This window comes from Brachycentrus maculatus, unplaced genomic scaffold (genome assembly GCF_059751285.1).
Source record: "Brachycentrus maculatus isolate JH-2025_06_01 unplaced genomic scaffold, ASM5975128v1 h1tg000221l, whole genome shotgun sequence".
NCBI lineage: Eukaryota > Metazoa > Arthropoda > Insecta > Trichoptera > Brachycentridae > Brachycentrus > Brachycentrus maculatus.
Window position 1 is genome coordinate 1,979,774 of NW_028280972.1, and position 17,302 is coordinate 1,997,075.

Genomic DNA, 17,302 nt, shown 5'->3' on the forward strand with positions numbered 1-17,302 from the left:
GGTATCTTCTTTTTTGTCTTTATAAGGCTGTTGAGTATAATTATCAGCTGATTTTTCTGCGTAGGCTATTTTTTAGTGTGAATAGTGAGAATATCTATTTTCTCGACACAAATACTCGGTCCCCATTATAATCTTTGGTTATCAGTATCATATTCATTTTGCATCGGTGTCGGAGAGGTACCTGGCGATAATTATATATATTTGTGCAAGTTTCACCCGTGTATTATGCTTGGTGGTTTTAATTGAATCCCAAGATACCACGCCGCAATCTTCTGATTCGCACGAGAAGTATATTTCGCGTAAATATATATAACATATGATAATATTTCTAAAAAAATACCCAGATTCGTAGGTAAGAAGTCAAGGTTATGTTGTCGTTTTTTTCAATTGTCTAATAAAATTGTTTTATATGAGCTATTTATTAAATGCGAAAATTTAACGCGTTCAAAAATTTATAAAATTATCTCTTAATGTTTTCTATGCATCATGTTAGTTAATAAATATATATTTTTAAGTAATTAAATATCAACATAACTCGTAAGAATTCAAAATGTACCATCATAATATATTGTATTCTGAAAGATTTGTATTGTGTATTGAAAATAGCGTGTATCTTTCATGTGTCGGTTGTATTGTAAACGCGGTATGAAATGTTCGTTTCACAGTAATATAATTTTATCGTTTTTTTCCCATTCACAAAGTTGATGAGTTATGAAACTTAATAATTTAGTCGTTGGATGGAACGGATTGACAGCTGTCAAAAAAATGTAGGAAGAGAATTTGCGCTGCTACAAATTTGCCTGCTCGCATTTTTTTATTTAAAAAAAAAATATAATTTTCATTGAGGTGTTTCGGCCACTGCACAAATTCACAAAAATACACTTTTCAATTTGTCACATCCTACTTATAATCCAGCTTATAATGGATACATTTGTTTAAAGTTCACTACTGTATCAGCCCAAAGAAGGGGATCTCTGTTTCATGTTTAAACCGGAACGAACTTAAGGATGTCGTCTGCAATATTATTTTTCATCAGTTGGTGGGGAAGAAGAGGGTATTATCAGTCACGAGGAATGTCAGATTTAACATGTTCCATGTTAAACGAAGCAAATGTCTTGGCTAAAAATTATTTTTGATGTGAAATTTGGCACGATAAGGCAATTTGGCCTAATCAGACAAAAAAGTGTAATGTTTCTTCTACAAATCCGACCCGCAGCTAAAAGAAAGAGTGGGATTCTCACCGTCACATACGTCATAGACAGCCTACAAGTATACCAGAGGCGGCACATCCCTAACTTCAATTGTGTTGTGCAATTTAAATGTTTAAATGATAGAACTGGATGAGTATCTACCTATAGAAACCCCAATAGCATTACTCATAACATGGATATAAATGTTCATCAAGCCAATGCACTGGGCTTACTGAGTATGGGATTGGCGACATTCGTGCAGCGAAATGTCAATAGGATAATTATTATGGTGGCCATCTATGCAAGAGTTAATGATATCATTGAATCGTTCACGAAGACGTATTGGCCTATTGAAGGTGCAGCGTTGTTGGAAAAGGACTGGACAAAACATCATGGTGATTTCAACATCAACTCAGACGAAGCTCAACCATTGAGAAGACTTTTGAATGAAAATTTAAAATTGAACCCTGACAAAGGTCAGTCTACAACCAGATAAGGCACTGCCATCAACTCCGTATTCTCTGGTTATTAAGAAAATTTATATTCTTAATTATTTGTAGCATCTTCAGCAATCATAAACCTATTATTTCTTTCTTAGAGTTTGAATAAATGGAAATTGATGAATAAAAGAAATATATCATTTGATTAAGATAGATTTTCCTCAATTAAATTTCCCATAACCAACTTCTGATTCTTAAGTGATAAAATCGTCAACAAATGAAAAGAGCGCAACCCAAATCAAGCACTTTTAGTACCTAAAAAGTTTCACTTCTAACGCGCATATTTTTGTAAATACTGACCTCGGAGCTTCATAGCTATTCCAGCTGGCAAGGGACTGATAATACAAGGAGAAAGTGGAGTCACCCATGCCCAATCACAGACACCGCACATCAATAAGAAGACATGTTAAATGATTTATTTGGACTCTTTTTATATATACTTCTTCTAACCCTTATCCATACCCAATGCTGCATAGGACACTGGATACTGTTATCTTAATCACAAATTACATGAAGGCAAGTTTATTAGTCCTCCGCTACCAGTCCAAGAATCGTTAGCTGTTTCCAATCGCTTACAAAAGATAGGCAGATGGACAGACGCAGATGTCAGATATACCATATGAGCTGAACGAGATCCAGTTGGAAAGGTGCAAAAGCGCACTGAAGCATTGCTTGAACAATAAAAAAAAGAAGTCATTTTTGCATCGCATCGTTACTGGGGATGAAAAATGCGTATATTTTGAGAATCTAAAGCTCAAAAAATTATGGATACCTTCAGGAGAACCGTCCACAACAATGGCGAGACCGAAATAATTTGGTGGGAAAATGAAGCTCTGTGTTTGGTGGGTCCAAAAAGGTGTGGTCTATTATGAGCTCTTGCAGCCTAGTAAAATGGTAAATACCAAACGCTACCAACAACAATTGATCGATTTGAATCGTTCACTATTTGCAGAATGTCAGAATAGGAAACACAAAATGATGTTCCTCCATGACAATGCTCCCTCACATATGGCAAAACCAGTTGGTGGCACATTAGAGGCACTCAACTGGGATGTGCTACCCCATGCGGCTTAGTGACCAGGCTAGGCTTCTTGTTTGCATCGATGGGCCACATACTTACTGAGCAGCTATTTAGAAAAAAATGGATCGATGAATTGTTCATGGCAAATAGGAAGATTTTTACTGGCTTACTATTCTTATCCACAAATTGAATAATAAAAAATATAAAATAATAAAATATATTTGATTAAACCACCTTTTCTCATTTTTCCTAATTTTACATTTTTTCTTTGAGAAAAATCCAAACTTCATATTGTACACCTGGTAGATATTTGCAGTGATACAATGAAAAGAATACTAACAATCTGACTACTGAAAATATTATAATATTTAAAATAATAATAATAAAAATAAATAAGCATATTTCAATAATAACAAGTTAAATGAAATGCTGGCATTGCATACATTTTTAATTTATTCCATATTATTTTTTATGTAATTACAGTTTATCTCTTCAACGGTATGGCCTAGAAAATAATCGTGAAATGTTACAAAGTTATCACCGTTTCTGTTGGTGATTATTTAAAAATGAATACATATACAAGTGGTTTATGCATTTATGTTTGTTTTATGTTGTTACGTAATACCTGTTTTTAAAATAATGTTGTTTGTTTGACTTGTTTGCGATTGTCATTCAATGCGTAAAATATCTACCATTTAAAAAAGAAATATCTGGTAATCAGTTTATATGTATGTTTAATTTTAGTTTATTTTTTTATTTATAAGTAATTTTGGCCAGGTTAATATGATGCATAGCAAATATTTATGCTGTATTTAGTCTGAACCATATAAATGAGCAGTACAGTGAAACCTCTATCTATCGTTTTTAAAGGGATCCATTGAAATAAGCTATCAATGCGGGATTGAGAAGTCAATACACAAAGAGATACGATCGAGTAAAGATACCGTCTTGTCAATCTGTATTACTATTGGTAGGTTAAAGTATTCAAGAATACAAGTTTTAGATGTAAATAATGTATATATATATTTTAAATACAGCGCTGAACAGAACCAAAAAAATATTAAAGTTTATTGCATTGTAAATAATCTGTGAATGACATTTGTTTTTTCCACTGTTTTATTTCCGTAAGCTGTATATTTTCGGCTTTGCAAATAATATTTTTTTCGGCATCAGTTATTGAATGTGCGTAGGAGAAAGTGTTCAATCTTTCAAAGATTGTGCATGCTTCTGAAAATGAAGGTACATATGGCTCCTCTTAATTAATATTGACCTCTTTTGTTATATTTTCAACCTTGCGTCACACGAGCTTTCGATAATTTTCTCACACTTTAGAATATTGTCATCAAATGCAACATAAATGAGAAAACTGAGAATAATGTAAAGAACATAGATAAAATATATTGAATATGCAGCGTAATTTCAACAATGAATGGGTTTAATAGTTATATAGAAACAATCGATGCGATCTATTTTTGTATGAAATGAATTCATGGTAGAAGAAATAAACAACACATCCTGGAAAACGATTATTCAAGGAACGATAAATAGAGGTTTCACTGCAGCTGTTTATCTACTTGACTAAATTTGTCTAAAACTAAGTTGAATGCGCCATTAAATGTTTAATATTGTATGCCATTAAGAACAACTAACATGCCACTTCACCTAGGTTGTTAATTTTTAGGGGAAGTATTAGATATGTATTGTTAATCGCTTTTTATTTGGATATTTTTATGTTGAAAAAAAAATTTAAAAGCATTTTTAAAATTATGACCATCTGACAATTTTGGTAACTACGAAATTCAGTCGCTGGTCAAATAAAATAAATGTGTACAAAGCTATTGAGCTGTTGTTTTATTTATTATATAATATCTGTTGTTTCAGGGTTGGCAATGCGATAATGACAACACTTGTTTGTACACAGATCGCCATGTGAAATGAACCTATGATGGGAGGACCTAGCTTGCCGGATCGAGTAGCACAATATTATTACTCTCACGCTTTGTTCTGTTCATCACACCCAATCGTCACGATATTTGTGGCCATTATCAGCTTTTTATTATGCTGGTAAGAATTTTTTTTTAAATTAGATTTTATATAACTAAGCTGTTTGCTGTAGTATGTGACAAACTAAATCAAGCTTGATTAACCTCAATACATTCAGGTTGATCTAGCTTGTTGAGCTGTTAACCGGGCAGGACATATAAATACGTCAAACGTTAACAATATCGGGTAGGACATATAAATATGTCGTTGAAATATCTGTTGCGCCCTGAAATGGGTGGGACCTATATTTTCCAACAAAAGGTAATTAGTCATTCATACATGTCTAGACATTAATTTAAGACATGGAAGGAATCAGCATTATTTCGCTAGTGAGAGTGTTAGACGTCTTCTGGGTGAGCAGTGACAGTCACGTACTTACAAATTATTCCAACCTTTTTAACTGAGTTCTGGTTCCAACCCTCATGTATGGAAGTGAAGCATGGAGTTGGCAAAAGAAGGATGAAAGCAGACTGAATGCAGTCGAAATGCGATCCCTCAGACGAATGTGTGGCAAAACGATTTTTGATAGATGTTCGAATGATGATATAAGGAAAGAATGCAAGGCTGAGATAAGTATTATCCATAAGATTAAGAAAGGTGTGTTGAGATGGTTTGGACATGTGGAACGTATGAGTGAGGAAAGAATGGTTAAACAAATTTATGAAGCGAATGTAGTTGGAAAAAGAAGCAGAAAAAGACCGAGGAAAACCTGGCACAATCAGGTATGTCAAATACTTGAAAGCGGCCGGGTCAGGAGTCGTAATTTAAGTATCCAACAAAATTTGATGATTCCATTTTTTTTTATATTCTTTTCTATTTGTTTATAATTTTGTATTTATCTTTGTGATTTATATATAAATAAACGAAAAAATATATATTTCATAGTCTTACGTCCACCGGGCGTGATTGACACATCCTAGTGAAAGAGTTTGCACCCGTTGTACGTTGCATTAATAAAAAGTGAACTCCCTGATTAACAGGTTAATATTCAACACTTAAATACAATTATTTTTTAATAGTTTCCAAGAGGAGAGTCGGATACCTCTTCACCTTAAAGAAATGTCAAGAAAAATAATATCTCATTTTTGTAATTTTATTAAAAATAAAAAATAAATAAGTTTCATTGATAATTTCAATTTGTTCCCTCACGGTTGCAAGTAACGCACTTTTATGAAGCTGTAGTTGTACTATTATGGTCACAAAATAATTTATAAATTTTTGATCAAATATTTTAAATTATTATTAATATTTTATATCATTTTGTTTTTACAGTTATCCACTTCTGAACATTCCTTTGCCGGGAAGCACTCCGACGAAAATATCTCTGCCTTATAATTCAGTATCTCCAGTAATCAACAATGATACTGGTAGCACGTTGTTTGGAAATCACCAGAAAAGTAATTCCAACATTAATTTCATATTTGGTTTGTCTATTTTCTTATTATTGATAGAATCTACGCCTGACTATACTAGTTTATTTTTAAAATACAGTGGAACCTCTCAAAACGAGTAGTTTGCATAACAAGCAAAAAAAAGTGGCTCCCTTACCGAGCGATATTTTGCATAACGAGAAAGGACGAGTCCCCTTTCCACGAAATTCACTTTTGACTTCCGCGCGGCGACTCAACGCGGATAGCAACGATATTGAAGACCTTGTGAAAGAGCATAGTCAAGCTGACAACCGAAGAGTTTATGGAGTTAATTCACAGCAAGAAATTATGGAGAAGAGCTTGTTAATGGAGGAGGTAGAAGTAGCAGAGCAACAATCTTCTAGCACAATAAGAGAAATACTGACAGCATAGGAAACTATTGCATCGTATGTGCCATGTGCCAGGTGGCCATTCGTGCTACAAATGTATTCAATGATAATGCTGTGACACATTTTTGCCAAATTTTAAAAGCATCGGTAAAAACAAATGTCTTAAAACAGTTTTCTAGTCAAAAGGGATTAATTATTTCTTTTAAATTCATATTTGTATTTACATTATTTTTCAAATCTAAATTAGTTTTTAACTCCTGAACAATTTATAAGTAATTTTATTTGAATAAACGTTACAAAAATATTTTAAAATTTTCTTTCGGCCTGGAACGCATTATCGTATTTGACATTGATTTGTATGGGAAAAATGTTTCGCTTAACCAGTGTTTCGCTTATCGAGTAAGATGCTGGAATGAATTAAACTCGTTACGAGAGGTCCAACTGTATCAAATAAAAATATAACATATTATTTTTTGACATCTCATCAAAGATGAAGAAGAATATGGAAGTCTGGGCATTTACGGGGCTTACGACCGTCATAGGCTGGTTTGAGTGATCACTTTACACACGTGTAACATTCACCAATTCTACCCATTATTGACAACCACACTACTCAAATTCTTGGAAGTTCTATATATATGAACCAATTTAGAAACCTTGTTCATGAATCACTAAAACTTCACTAGAGACATCTATTGGTGAGATGTAAAGAAGCTTTTTATTAAGCAGAAACTCTTATATTAGTATGTGAGATCCGAATCCCGGATTATAATCACACACATGAGAAACGCCAGAAAATACTATTTTCATTTTTATTATTAAGCTTATAATTAATGGGTAGAATTGGTGAATGTTACACGTGTGTAAAGTGATCACTCAAACCAGCCTATGACGGTCGTAAGCCCCGTAAATGCCCAGACTTCCATATTCTTCTTCATCTTTGATGAGATGTCAAAAAATAATATGAAAATAACTCCTGTAATTGGAGATAATCCAGATTTTGTGAACAAGTATTTGGACACACTCAAAATGTTGTAAAAATATAACATGCGCGAGATAGAAGAATCTTTGTTATGTGACATGATGTTTCAGGTAAACAACCTTCGAAAGCCTTTAAACTGTCACACATTATGAATGAAACTTCAAACCTACCGTACATTTGGGCCAAAGATGTTCCTCTTGTCTACATACAACAAATTATTCTAAAAACAGGTGACAATAACCAAAATATAAACTAATTATAGTATCAATTTCAATGTTACATGTGTTCCCTCTTTCAGGCCAGAAAAGGGATATACTAATCTTCAAAGCGCAAAAGAGTGAATTAATTTCCTCAGTAATTTCTACAAAACTTATCGTATAGCGAAACTGCAAATCGACACTTTAATCTTGACCTTTCTAAAAATATATTTATTAATTTAAAAATTATCATTTTCTTGGATAATACCACTAATTGATAAACAATATGACACGCAATGTCATTTTCAAACACCAACAATACACTGATAATAATAAAACATAGTTAATAATTTGTCAATTTTACCAAGCAAATCTTGAATTTTCAACTGCATAGATATTTATATATTAAATGTTGAGTTCATTGTTTGATTTTAACATTCAATATAAATTAAAATGGAGTTCTACAAATTAAACGCCAAATCTATAAATAAATGCATAGATATTACCAAAGTGACCATATTATCCAATATTTAACAAATTTGCAAAATTTCATTGACACCCTAATATTGAATATTGAATGAAAAAGAAGCAAATATTGAGTGATTACTGTGTTGTTAACACGTGTATTTATTTTAGGAGTGTGGCCATGGCGAGAAGAGCTCAAACTGAGTGATGCATTTCGAGCTCCCCTCCAAGAAGTATTCAGAGTGGTCGATCTCATTAGAAATCATCAATTTCCTAAGACGTAATATAAATTATATTTTTTAAACAAAATTAAAGCTATTAACCTGTTAAACTGCCAAAAGCATCTTAAGACGCATAATTTTCTGTGAACGGAGCGCCGCTCATACAGAAATTATGTCTTAAGATGCGCCGTTTTAAATGGGCTTGGGCTTTTACTAAAGACAATCAATTATTTTAAATGTACAAATATATTGAACAAATAGTGACATCTATTGAGAATATCTTTGCATACTTAGAATTGAAACAGAATTTATTTTTACCACTTTAAACGTAAATTAAAGAAAGCTTTGTTGTCGGAACAACTGATGACGCTCAGGGTTGTCCAATAATCCCCAAATTGCTATCGATGTTTTGTGTAAATAATTTTTCGTCTACAGAGTACAGTTTTATTTCGTGATTTTTATTTTTATTGATTTTTATTCTGTTTTATTTTTGTTCTGATTTTTATTTCTGTTGAATAAAATTATTCATAATAACTTTATATATAATTTAGTTTTCATATTTTCTATGACATATTTTGTGACAACCCTGCACCATGAACAATTAATTTTATGATTATGGACATATGACTACATGACTGGCGCTCTCTTCATTTATTTGGTAAATTTTATAAATAAACTTTATTACACTTTTAATAACGATATGTTTAGAAGGTTTTATTTTTGTCGTAAAATTTGCGGCGTGCTGTGTTCCGCCGTACATGTACCTTCCGGCAGTTAAAAGGTTAACAGTGAAATCCGACACTGATTTATTCACCTTGCTGTATACTTCGCAGGAAACTACATTTCGTTTTATGAAATACCATTTTAAAAATAAGCATTTCTTTTTCCAGGGGTACTAACCTAGGACATATTTGTTACCATGTGGAAAATGTAAAGAGAAATTCTGCAGCTCATAAAGCCTCACCGATTTTACCTGAGTATAGTTGCCTTGTTTTATCACCAGCAAACCTTTGGCAGCAAAACTTGGAAAAGTTTTCTTTGGATACAAATATAGTAGGAACTGTATTCAATTACCAGGTATAAATCTGTTTTATTTGTCAAAAACAAGTCTTATTTGTAACAGTGTTATTTTAGAAGCTCTTGAGATAGGCTTTATGCCACAATGTATGGAAAATAATATTGCCAGATAGCCACCGCAGCTTCCCTTTATTACAAATTCCTTACTTAGCTTGGCCGCAATCCTTTCCAAAGACCCTATAAGTATATTTATTTGAAGAAATGCATAATTTATAATCCGTTTAACTTAAGTACCATAGATAGTAGTTAAGTACTATACTCTAATTATTATCGTTTTTTTTTAAGAACTTACAAAAAGGAAAAGTTTCCATGGCAGATATGGTTTTTGGGATGCAAATGAAGGATACTGGAATCAAACGATATCCACTACGAGCTAGAACTCGCACCATACAATATGCCATCACATTGGTTTTTAACCAGCTGCATGAAGGGTAAGAAATGATTTAACATTTTTTTTTCATTTTCAATATAATGCAGAATTAAATAGTTGTATGAATTTTTTATTTTATTTTAGGTACATCGAGTCTTTAAAAGAAAAGCTTTTATCCATTTATCCAACTCAACAGAAAGTGGACCGATCTCTGAATTCAATGGAGATTAACTTAATTTATTACCCTGCTGAATTTAACTATTACGAATTTGTTCCTTTATGCTTATCTTTCTTTGGACTCTTTCTTTATATATATTTCTCAGTGAGGAAAATAGAGTTTGTGAAATCAAAAGTGGGATTGGCTATTTCAGCCGTAGCCTCCGTGGCAGCTAGTCTAATCATGTCCATTGGATTTTGTTTTTTTTTTGGTCTTACATTAAGTTTCCAAGGAAAAGAAATCTTCCCGTATCTCGTGATTCTCGTTGGCTTGGAAAATGTATTTGTATTGACCAAAAGTGTTATGTCAATAGACTCGAAACTCGACGTGAAGATACGTCTTGCACAAGGACTGAGTAAAGAGGGTTGGTCAATAACCAAAAATTTGCTGACTGAAATAACCATTCTTACAATAAGCTTGTTTACATTTGTCGCTGTGATACAACAATTTAGTATATTCATGATTGTGAGTCTATTAGCTGATTTTCTATTACAAATGTTTTTCTTTGTAACTGTTCTTGGAATAGACATTAAAAGAAAAGAATTATCCCGAGACCCACCGACATCTTTTGAGTTTTATGTCGGCCCAGGAAAATATGTCAATCAGGACTTTAATAAAGATCAGAAGAAAAGATTAAAGCCAATTGATTTTTTGTCCGAAAATAATATTCAAACACCATCTATGGCCAGGTCTAAATCACACCCCAAGTTGAATGGATTAGTAAGCAACATGTATACAGATGTTGTAGTCAATGACTTTCAGAATGTTGCTGCTGAAAACTCAGTAAAGTCAGACACAAAAGTTCCTAAACGTATAAGGATTGTCAACATTTGGGCGAGAACAAGATTCTTCCAACGGGCGTTTATGGTTTGGATGGTAGTCTGGATATCTATGATTATTTACAGTTCGGGAGTTGTGGAGACATTATTCTTTAGTGAAAGTATGGGATTTCCAAATGAACACAGCAAAAGTCATCACACCTCTAATCCAGGATTCTCAAAACCTGGGGGGAAAGCTGAGAGCGCTGTCAATAGCAAGAAACCTGGCAATTCTGTAGTTGGTCAGTCAAAGGACACATATAATATATCTGATGACATTAATCACAGCCTACTTAATTATACGCCATTTACTAACTCGTCCAACCCTTTATTGACAAGCGTAGACTTCAATTCGGAATTTTTAAACAAAACTCTCCAGTTCTTTTCTCTAAAAAACTTTGCCTATTCTCAACCTTGGAGGAGGATGTCGGAATTCCATTGGTCGTCAGTGCTGTCCCAATACAACATATCAATATGCGGTCGCTACATAGCAGTGCTGCCCCCGCTGCTTCTCCGGCACCGTGTGACTCCCGACATGGCTGCTGCAGTCCATAATCCTGCAGAAAAGGATAGTTTTCTTCCTCCATCACGATGGAATGCCTTGGCAGCTGCTTTAGATCCTCTAGACTTTACAGGTACTGTTAAAAAACGATTCTGACATACTTATTTTAAGTTTTTGGCTTTTCTTTATAAACTTTATTAATGTTAATAGTGCGTATGTAAACTTGGTTCAATGAGGTCATCAGGCACCAAATTGGTATTGTATTACCACACGTTGATTGAATCCTTTGTTACAATATTTGATTTATTACCTGTAACATATACCACAGTGGTACAATGTTCGTGATTTACATAATGTTCAAGCTGTTACTAAAAAAAAACATCATTTTTTGCACAGCATTAATTTGGTTTTATTTTTTGACATCTCATCAAAGATGAAGTCTAAGCATTTGCGGATCTGACGACCCCGTAAATGCCCAGAATTCCATATTCTTCTTCATCTTTGATGAGATGTCAAAAAATAATTTTAAAAAATAACTCCAAGGATTTGGACACACTCAAAATGTTGTTAATTTGGTTTTATATAAAATAATTATTTTTTTCCGGTGGATCTTAAACTATAACATTTGTTTGGATCTTAAGGCTGGTATTTTGATTAAAAGTGAAATCTGTCATTTGCATACTCATTTACTTTCGAGTAGATATCACTACATAATAACCCTAGTTTTCAGATAATTTGGGTCAGTGAGGAATTTCAAAATAAGGATATTACAATTGGCAGATACACAAACAGTCTATTTAAAATGTATCATTCATTTTCAGATTTTGAAATCGATGACTCTATACAACTTCCTTATTTCCATGGTCAGGCCAACTCTCATTCAGAATCTGAATTACCATATTATCCGACTTCTCCCATGGAGGTCTTTCTGCTTACGATGTTGTGTACTGTCAGTTCGTTGGTTATTGCTTACATGATGGTGGTTTTATATAGGTAATTATATTACATTTATTATATTGCTTGTCCGCTTCCGTAGTGCAGCATGCTCGCCTACTGTTCTGGAGGTCTCGGGTTCCATTCCCAGGGGGAGGTTATATAAATATATCGCTCACTCCTTTCAAGAACGTCATAAATCAAAAAACTTGATTTTTCAGGAGAACATTTTTAAAGCTTAAAAATATAATACAATGTATTAAAAATAAATATCAAGCCACTTATTGAACTTTTTACTGTGCAACAGATCTTTTTAGGTGAAACCTGAAGGTTTTTTCTCTATTTGAAAATATTTGGTATATTAAAAAAAAGAATTAAACAATACCTTTTCTTTAAAATGCAAAAATAACACTTTCTGCCCTGTAGCGGGTAAATATTAAGTTAAAAAATATTCCTCTTTTTCTGGGATATAGTACATTTTATAGGCATTCCGAAAACATGCACAACTAAAAATTGACGATTTTTGATTTATGACGTTCTTGAAAGGAGTGAGCGATATGTGATTTTTTCACTCTAATATTTTTTAATATTACCCTGAAGCGGAGGGCTCACCTTTCCTTCATGTGTTAACAATCAAAATAACACTGTTTTTATATGATGCAGTGCCCTATGCACCATTGGGGTGCGAATAAAGTTTTGAAGATTATATTGCTTACTCTGAAACTTAAACTTGAACAGGAAGTTACTTGATTAATACTGGTATACTACATTTCCTCTATCCACAATTTGTTGTATGTGAAATTTTGAGCAACTATTGCTTTATTCACAGATGACTCTGTCAAAATATGAATACTAATATTGATATTAATTTTCATACTCTTATATATGATTTTTTTTATTTCAAAGGTGTGTTTGTACTAGAAATTACGCTGAATGGCGAAGTAGCTGGACAAAAGATGAAAAAAAGTCATCGAAAAATCGCCAGGCTTTACAGGTTAGCAAAAATTTACACATTTATCGAAATTCGTTAACCAAATTACATGGCTGCATTCTTAGGTGTACATAAAATGGGGACCAACATTTTGGGACACCCTTTTTGCTTCTGCTTTCAGATTGTCATGCAAGCTGTTCCGATAGTGGTCGCTGGACACAACCAAGAAGTGGAGTGTTTAGTGACGGATGGCCAAAGGGTGATAAGTTCATGTTTGCAAGGCACAATCAAAGTATGGGACAATTCTAACGGAGATATGATTACCAATATCAATAGACACATGTAAGTTTATTCTTTTATCATATTTGGAATTAAATTAAGTCTTTTCAAAGAATCTGCATATTTTAATTTCAGTTTACATTACAAGTGAATATTTAGGTTGATGACACTCAAAATAAGTTAATGCTTAAGGGGATATTCCAACTAACACAGAATTTATTCCACCGGAGACCACTGGAGAGATCACATATCGCTCACTCCTTTCAAGAACGTCATAAATCAAAAATCGTCAGTTTTCAGTTGTGCATGTTTTCAGAATGCCCAGAAAATGTACTATATCCCAGCAAAAGAGGCATATTGTAAACTAAATATTTACTCCCTACAGGGCAGAAAGTGTTGTTTTTGCATTTTGAAAAAAAGGTGTTGTTTGATTATTTTTTTAAAATAAACTATAATTTTTCAAATGGAGAAAAAACCTTCAAGTTTTACCTAAAAAGATCTATTGCACAGTAAAAAGTTTAACAAGTGGCTTGATTTTTATTTTTAATACATTGTGTTATATTTTTAAACTTTAAAAACGTTCTCCTGAAAGATCAAGTTTTTTGATTTATGATGTTCTTGAAAGGAGTGAGCGATATCTGTTCACGCCCCATTTTTTTAAAGAATGTATATTGGATATTTTTTGTTTTTTAAAATAAACATATAAAAAATATTATATATTTTTTAACTCATTATTACTTATAATCCTTATCCGCACCTAATAATGCATAGGGCACTGCATCAAATTTACGCAGTGTTATCTTGATCATTACTTACATGAAGGCAAGGTGATCACTCTTGCGCTTCAGGAACCAGTCCAGGGTAATATAAAATAAATATTACAGTGTTAAATCACTAATATTTATTTTCATCCCCCCCTGGGAATCGAACCCGGGACCTCCAGCACGGTAGCTAAACATGCTGACCATTACACCACGGATGCGGACAAAAACTTTTAACTCATTACCTTTCAACAACTTTTCATTTCAAAACCATATAATTCTCAGCAGTTGGCCAGCGAATGAGTTTTGCGAATATCCCCTTAAGCATGAAAAATAAATTTCTTTCCCTTGTGTTTATTTTCTTCCACGGATATAAATACACGAAGTTATGAATGATTGACATAATTATGAATATTTGAAGTTTATTTGCATGCATAAATAATCTTCTTCAGTACAAAACATATCATTAAACACCTACCTTCGGGTTATTTTTAGAAATATCTTTATAAACAAGCAAAAACATCACAACATTTGTTGTCACAGAATATTGTCAGGTATGACACCTGACAAAAATTTGTCAGTGTATCCGGTACGCATTAAATATTTTTGGAACAGATATCTTTTCTCTTAGCGCGTAGGTCATACGGGTTACTGCGGAATGGTAAAGCAAAACCGCGCATATCACGTACGCTCATATGTGTAGGGCGGTTAACTTACTAGCACTAATTAGTAACTATAACTAATATTTCTGTTTTAAATTATATCTTTTGCACTTTAATTCTAAAATTCTCATATATTGTTAGTTTTTTTATGTCGCCTTAATCTTCCCCTCCCGGTGATATGTATTTACTAAAACTCGACTTTAAAAATGTGAATATCAATATAAATTATAGTAGATACGGGCTCAGAATGTTTGTATTCCTCCATAATACTTTTACGTGTTACATAAAAGTAATATAATATAAACTTATTCTTTTGCAGCAACGAAATAAATATATTGTAAAAAAATTATGGATAGAATCACCAATACACAAAAGTTTCTCAGAGTGTGCGTGTGTGCTGTACTTTACGTATACGCCCACGCGGCTTCATACTATTTTCGACGATCTCATTTTAGTTGGGCAGTTGGGTCGTGGTTTGGGGTGGTCGTGTCGCTACACTAGCTACGGTGGCAATTATGATGTACTTACCAGACCTTACATAACATTGTATATTGATACATTTCAACTTGAACTATGCTCAATAAAAGCAACGTTTAGGAATATTTACATTTTTCCCGTTTTTAAATCACATTTTCATGTGGTGGACAAAATACATATCACCGGTGCACGCGGAAGTTTTTAGCACCATAAGAGAAGGGTTAACTCATTTCGTTTACATTTCTAATTGTTTGGACTGGCTTCTTTCTGCTTAATGCTAGCTAATAAATATTATATCTCTAAAACTACAAAATTTATAATGTAGGTGTGAAAAAATCCTTCCGTAAACAATTTTAAATAATCAGATTTCAATTTTGTTCAAACCCTTTTTCTAAACAAATATTTTATTGTTATATTCTTTTTACTCATGTCTAATTTAACCTTAAATCTTTGTATAGGTTTTTTGAACTTCAAAATGAAGCTTACACCAAATTACATTCTGAGAAAGTCAACAAAAGTGAATTCTTCAGTCATGATGAAGGTAAATTGTATTGTAAATACACACAAAGTAATAAGTGAAGCATATTCAGATCTAATCCCTTGTTATCTATGGGCTTTTTCGCATTGTCACATCGTTGGCAAGCTCCTTCCTGTGGTCAGATATCTTCGTACCTTGTCCGCCTCCGTAGTGTAATGGTCAGCACGCTTGGCTACCGTTCTGGAGGTCCCGGGTTCGATTCCCAAAGGGGGTAAAATAAATAAAAGTGATTTTTTCACTGTCATATTTATTCAATATTACCCTGGACTGGTACCTGAAGCGGAGGGCTGATCACCTTTCCTTCATGTGTTAATGATCAAGATAACACCGCGTTTATATGACGCAATGCCCTATGCACCATTGGGGTGCGGATAAGGGTTTTATTATTATTATTGTTTATAGACATCTTAAACATGAAGTCATGTTTACAGACGTTAACTTTTGATGAATTATTTTTACTTTACGAAGACGTCCATATATTATGTCCTTTGATATTCAAGCGTCGTCTATAACGTATTCTGTGTCCAGTTATTCAAGGCAAACATAAAATCAGGCTACATAATATTTAAGAATAGATACATCCAGAATCTTCTTTATCTTTCTCCTTCGTATATATATCTCATTGATAATAATATGATGAGAATATGTTTATTACCCAGACCAATTGAAAATAAATCTGTCTTGAATTTATTTTGCACTTGGCGAGAATTGAACCCGCGACACCGCGATTGAACGAGCGTCTGCCCAATTACGCTACAGCGCCTGTTGTTAGCGACTATTAACGTTAGCAAACTAAGTAACTATTACGTAATAAATTATAAACTTTGTAAAATATAATTCATCTCACAAAACCTCTTTTTTTCCAGCTGAAAATGATGGTAATATTTCACAATATGATGGTAACAAACAAATGGTAAGGATGTGTTTATATAAATACTTTTATAAAATATATACCCATATTTATATATACACACAAATATATATATATATATATATATATATATATATATATATATATATATATATATATATATATATATATGAATAAAAGTATATATACATTAATGTATAAAACATGTAGACTTTTATATGATAAATAATTTAATACGTTAAATTTTCATTTAATTTATTTATTAACTTAGATTTCAGATGATATGTGTGTACTAAACAGCAAGCCAAACAGGTTGGCGCAATCAACGTTTGATTTTAAGAATATCTCAAACCTTAACAAAGCCAAAAGCCAGCACCAATATTCGTCAGTCACAGAAAAGGAAAAAACCATGTTTGAATTCGCATCACAATACAGGTATGTGTCATGTTACCATATATATTATATGTCTATGTAACCATATATATTAT

General features: G+C 32.8%; 1 protein-coding gene across 4 annotated transcripts in view; it reads left to right on the plus strand.

Moving 5' to 3' along the window:
• Positions 1-136: 136 nt before the first annotated feature.
• The window catches only part of SCAP (SREBP cleavage activating protein), a 28,496-nt gene continuing 11,330 nt past the window's right edge, over positions 137-17,302 (plus strand). Inside the window, exons 1-14 of one of the 4 annotated variants that reach the window (XM_088264243.1) lie at positions 137-352; positions 4,593-4,775; positions 6,027-6,178; positions 7,606-7,725; positions 8,329-8,437; positions 9,269-9,455; positions 9,741-9,886; positions 9,970-11,495; positions 12,184-12,355; positions 13,202-13,289; positions 13,408-13,568; positions 15,864-15,946; positions 16,810-16,856; positions 17,086-17,249. In XM_088264243.1, coding sequence (XP_088120369.1) covers positions 4,654-4,775; positions 6,027-6,178; positions 7,606-7,725; positions 8,329-8,437; positions 9,269-9,455; positions 9,741-9,886; positions 9,970-11,495; positions 12,184-12,355; positions 13,202-13,289; positions 13,408-13,568; positions 15,864-15,946; positions 16,810-16,856; positions 17,086-17,249 — 3,077 coding nt within the window. In that variant the 5' untranslated portion in view covers positions 137-352; positions 4,593-4,653. The remainder of the gene's footprint in view (positions 353-4,592; positions 4,776-6,026; positions 6,179-7,605; positions 7,726-8,328; positions 8,438-9,268; positions 9,456-9,740; positions 9,887-9,969; positions 11,496-12,183; positions 12,356-13,201; positions 13,290-13,407; positions 13,569-15,863; positions 15,947-16,809; positions 16,857-17,085; positions 17,250-17,302) is intronic. The other 3 variants (XM_088264246.1, XM_088264244.1, XM_088264245.1) reach the window with 3 other exon arrangements.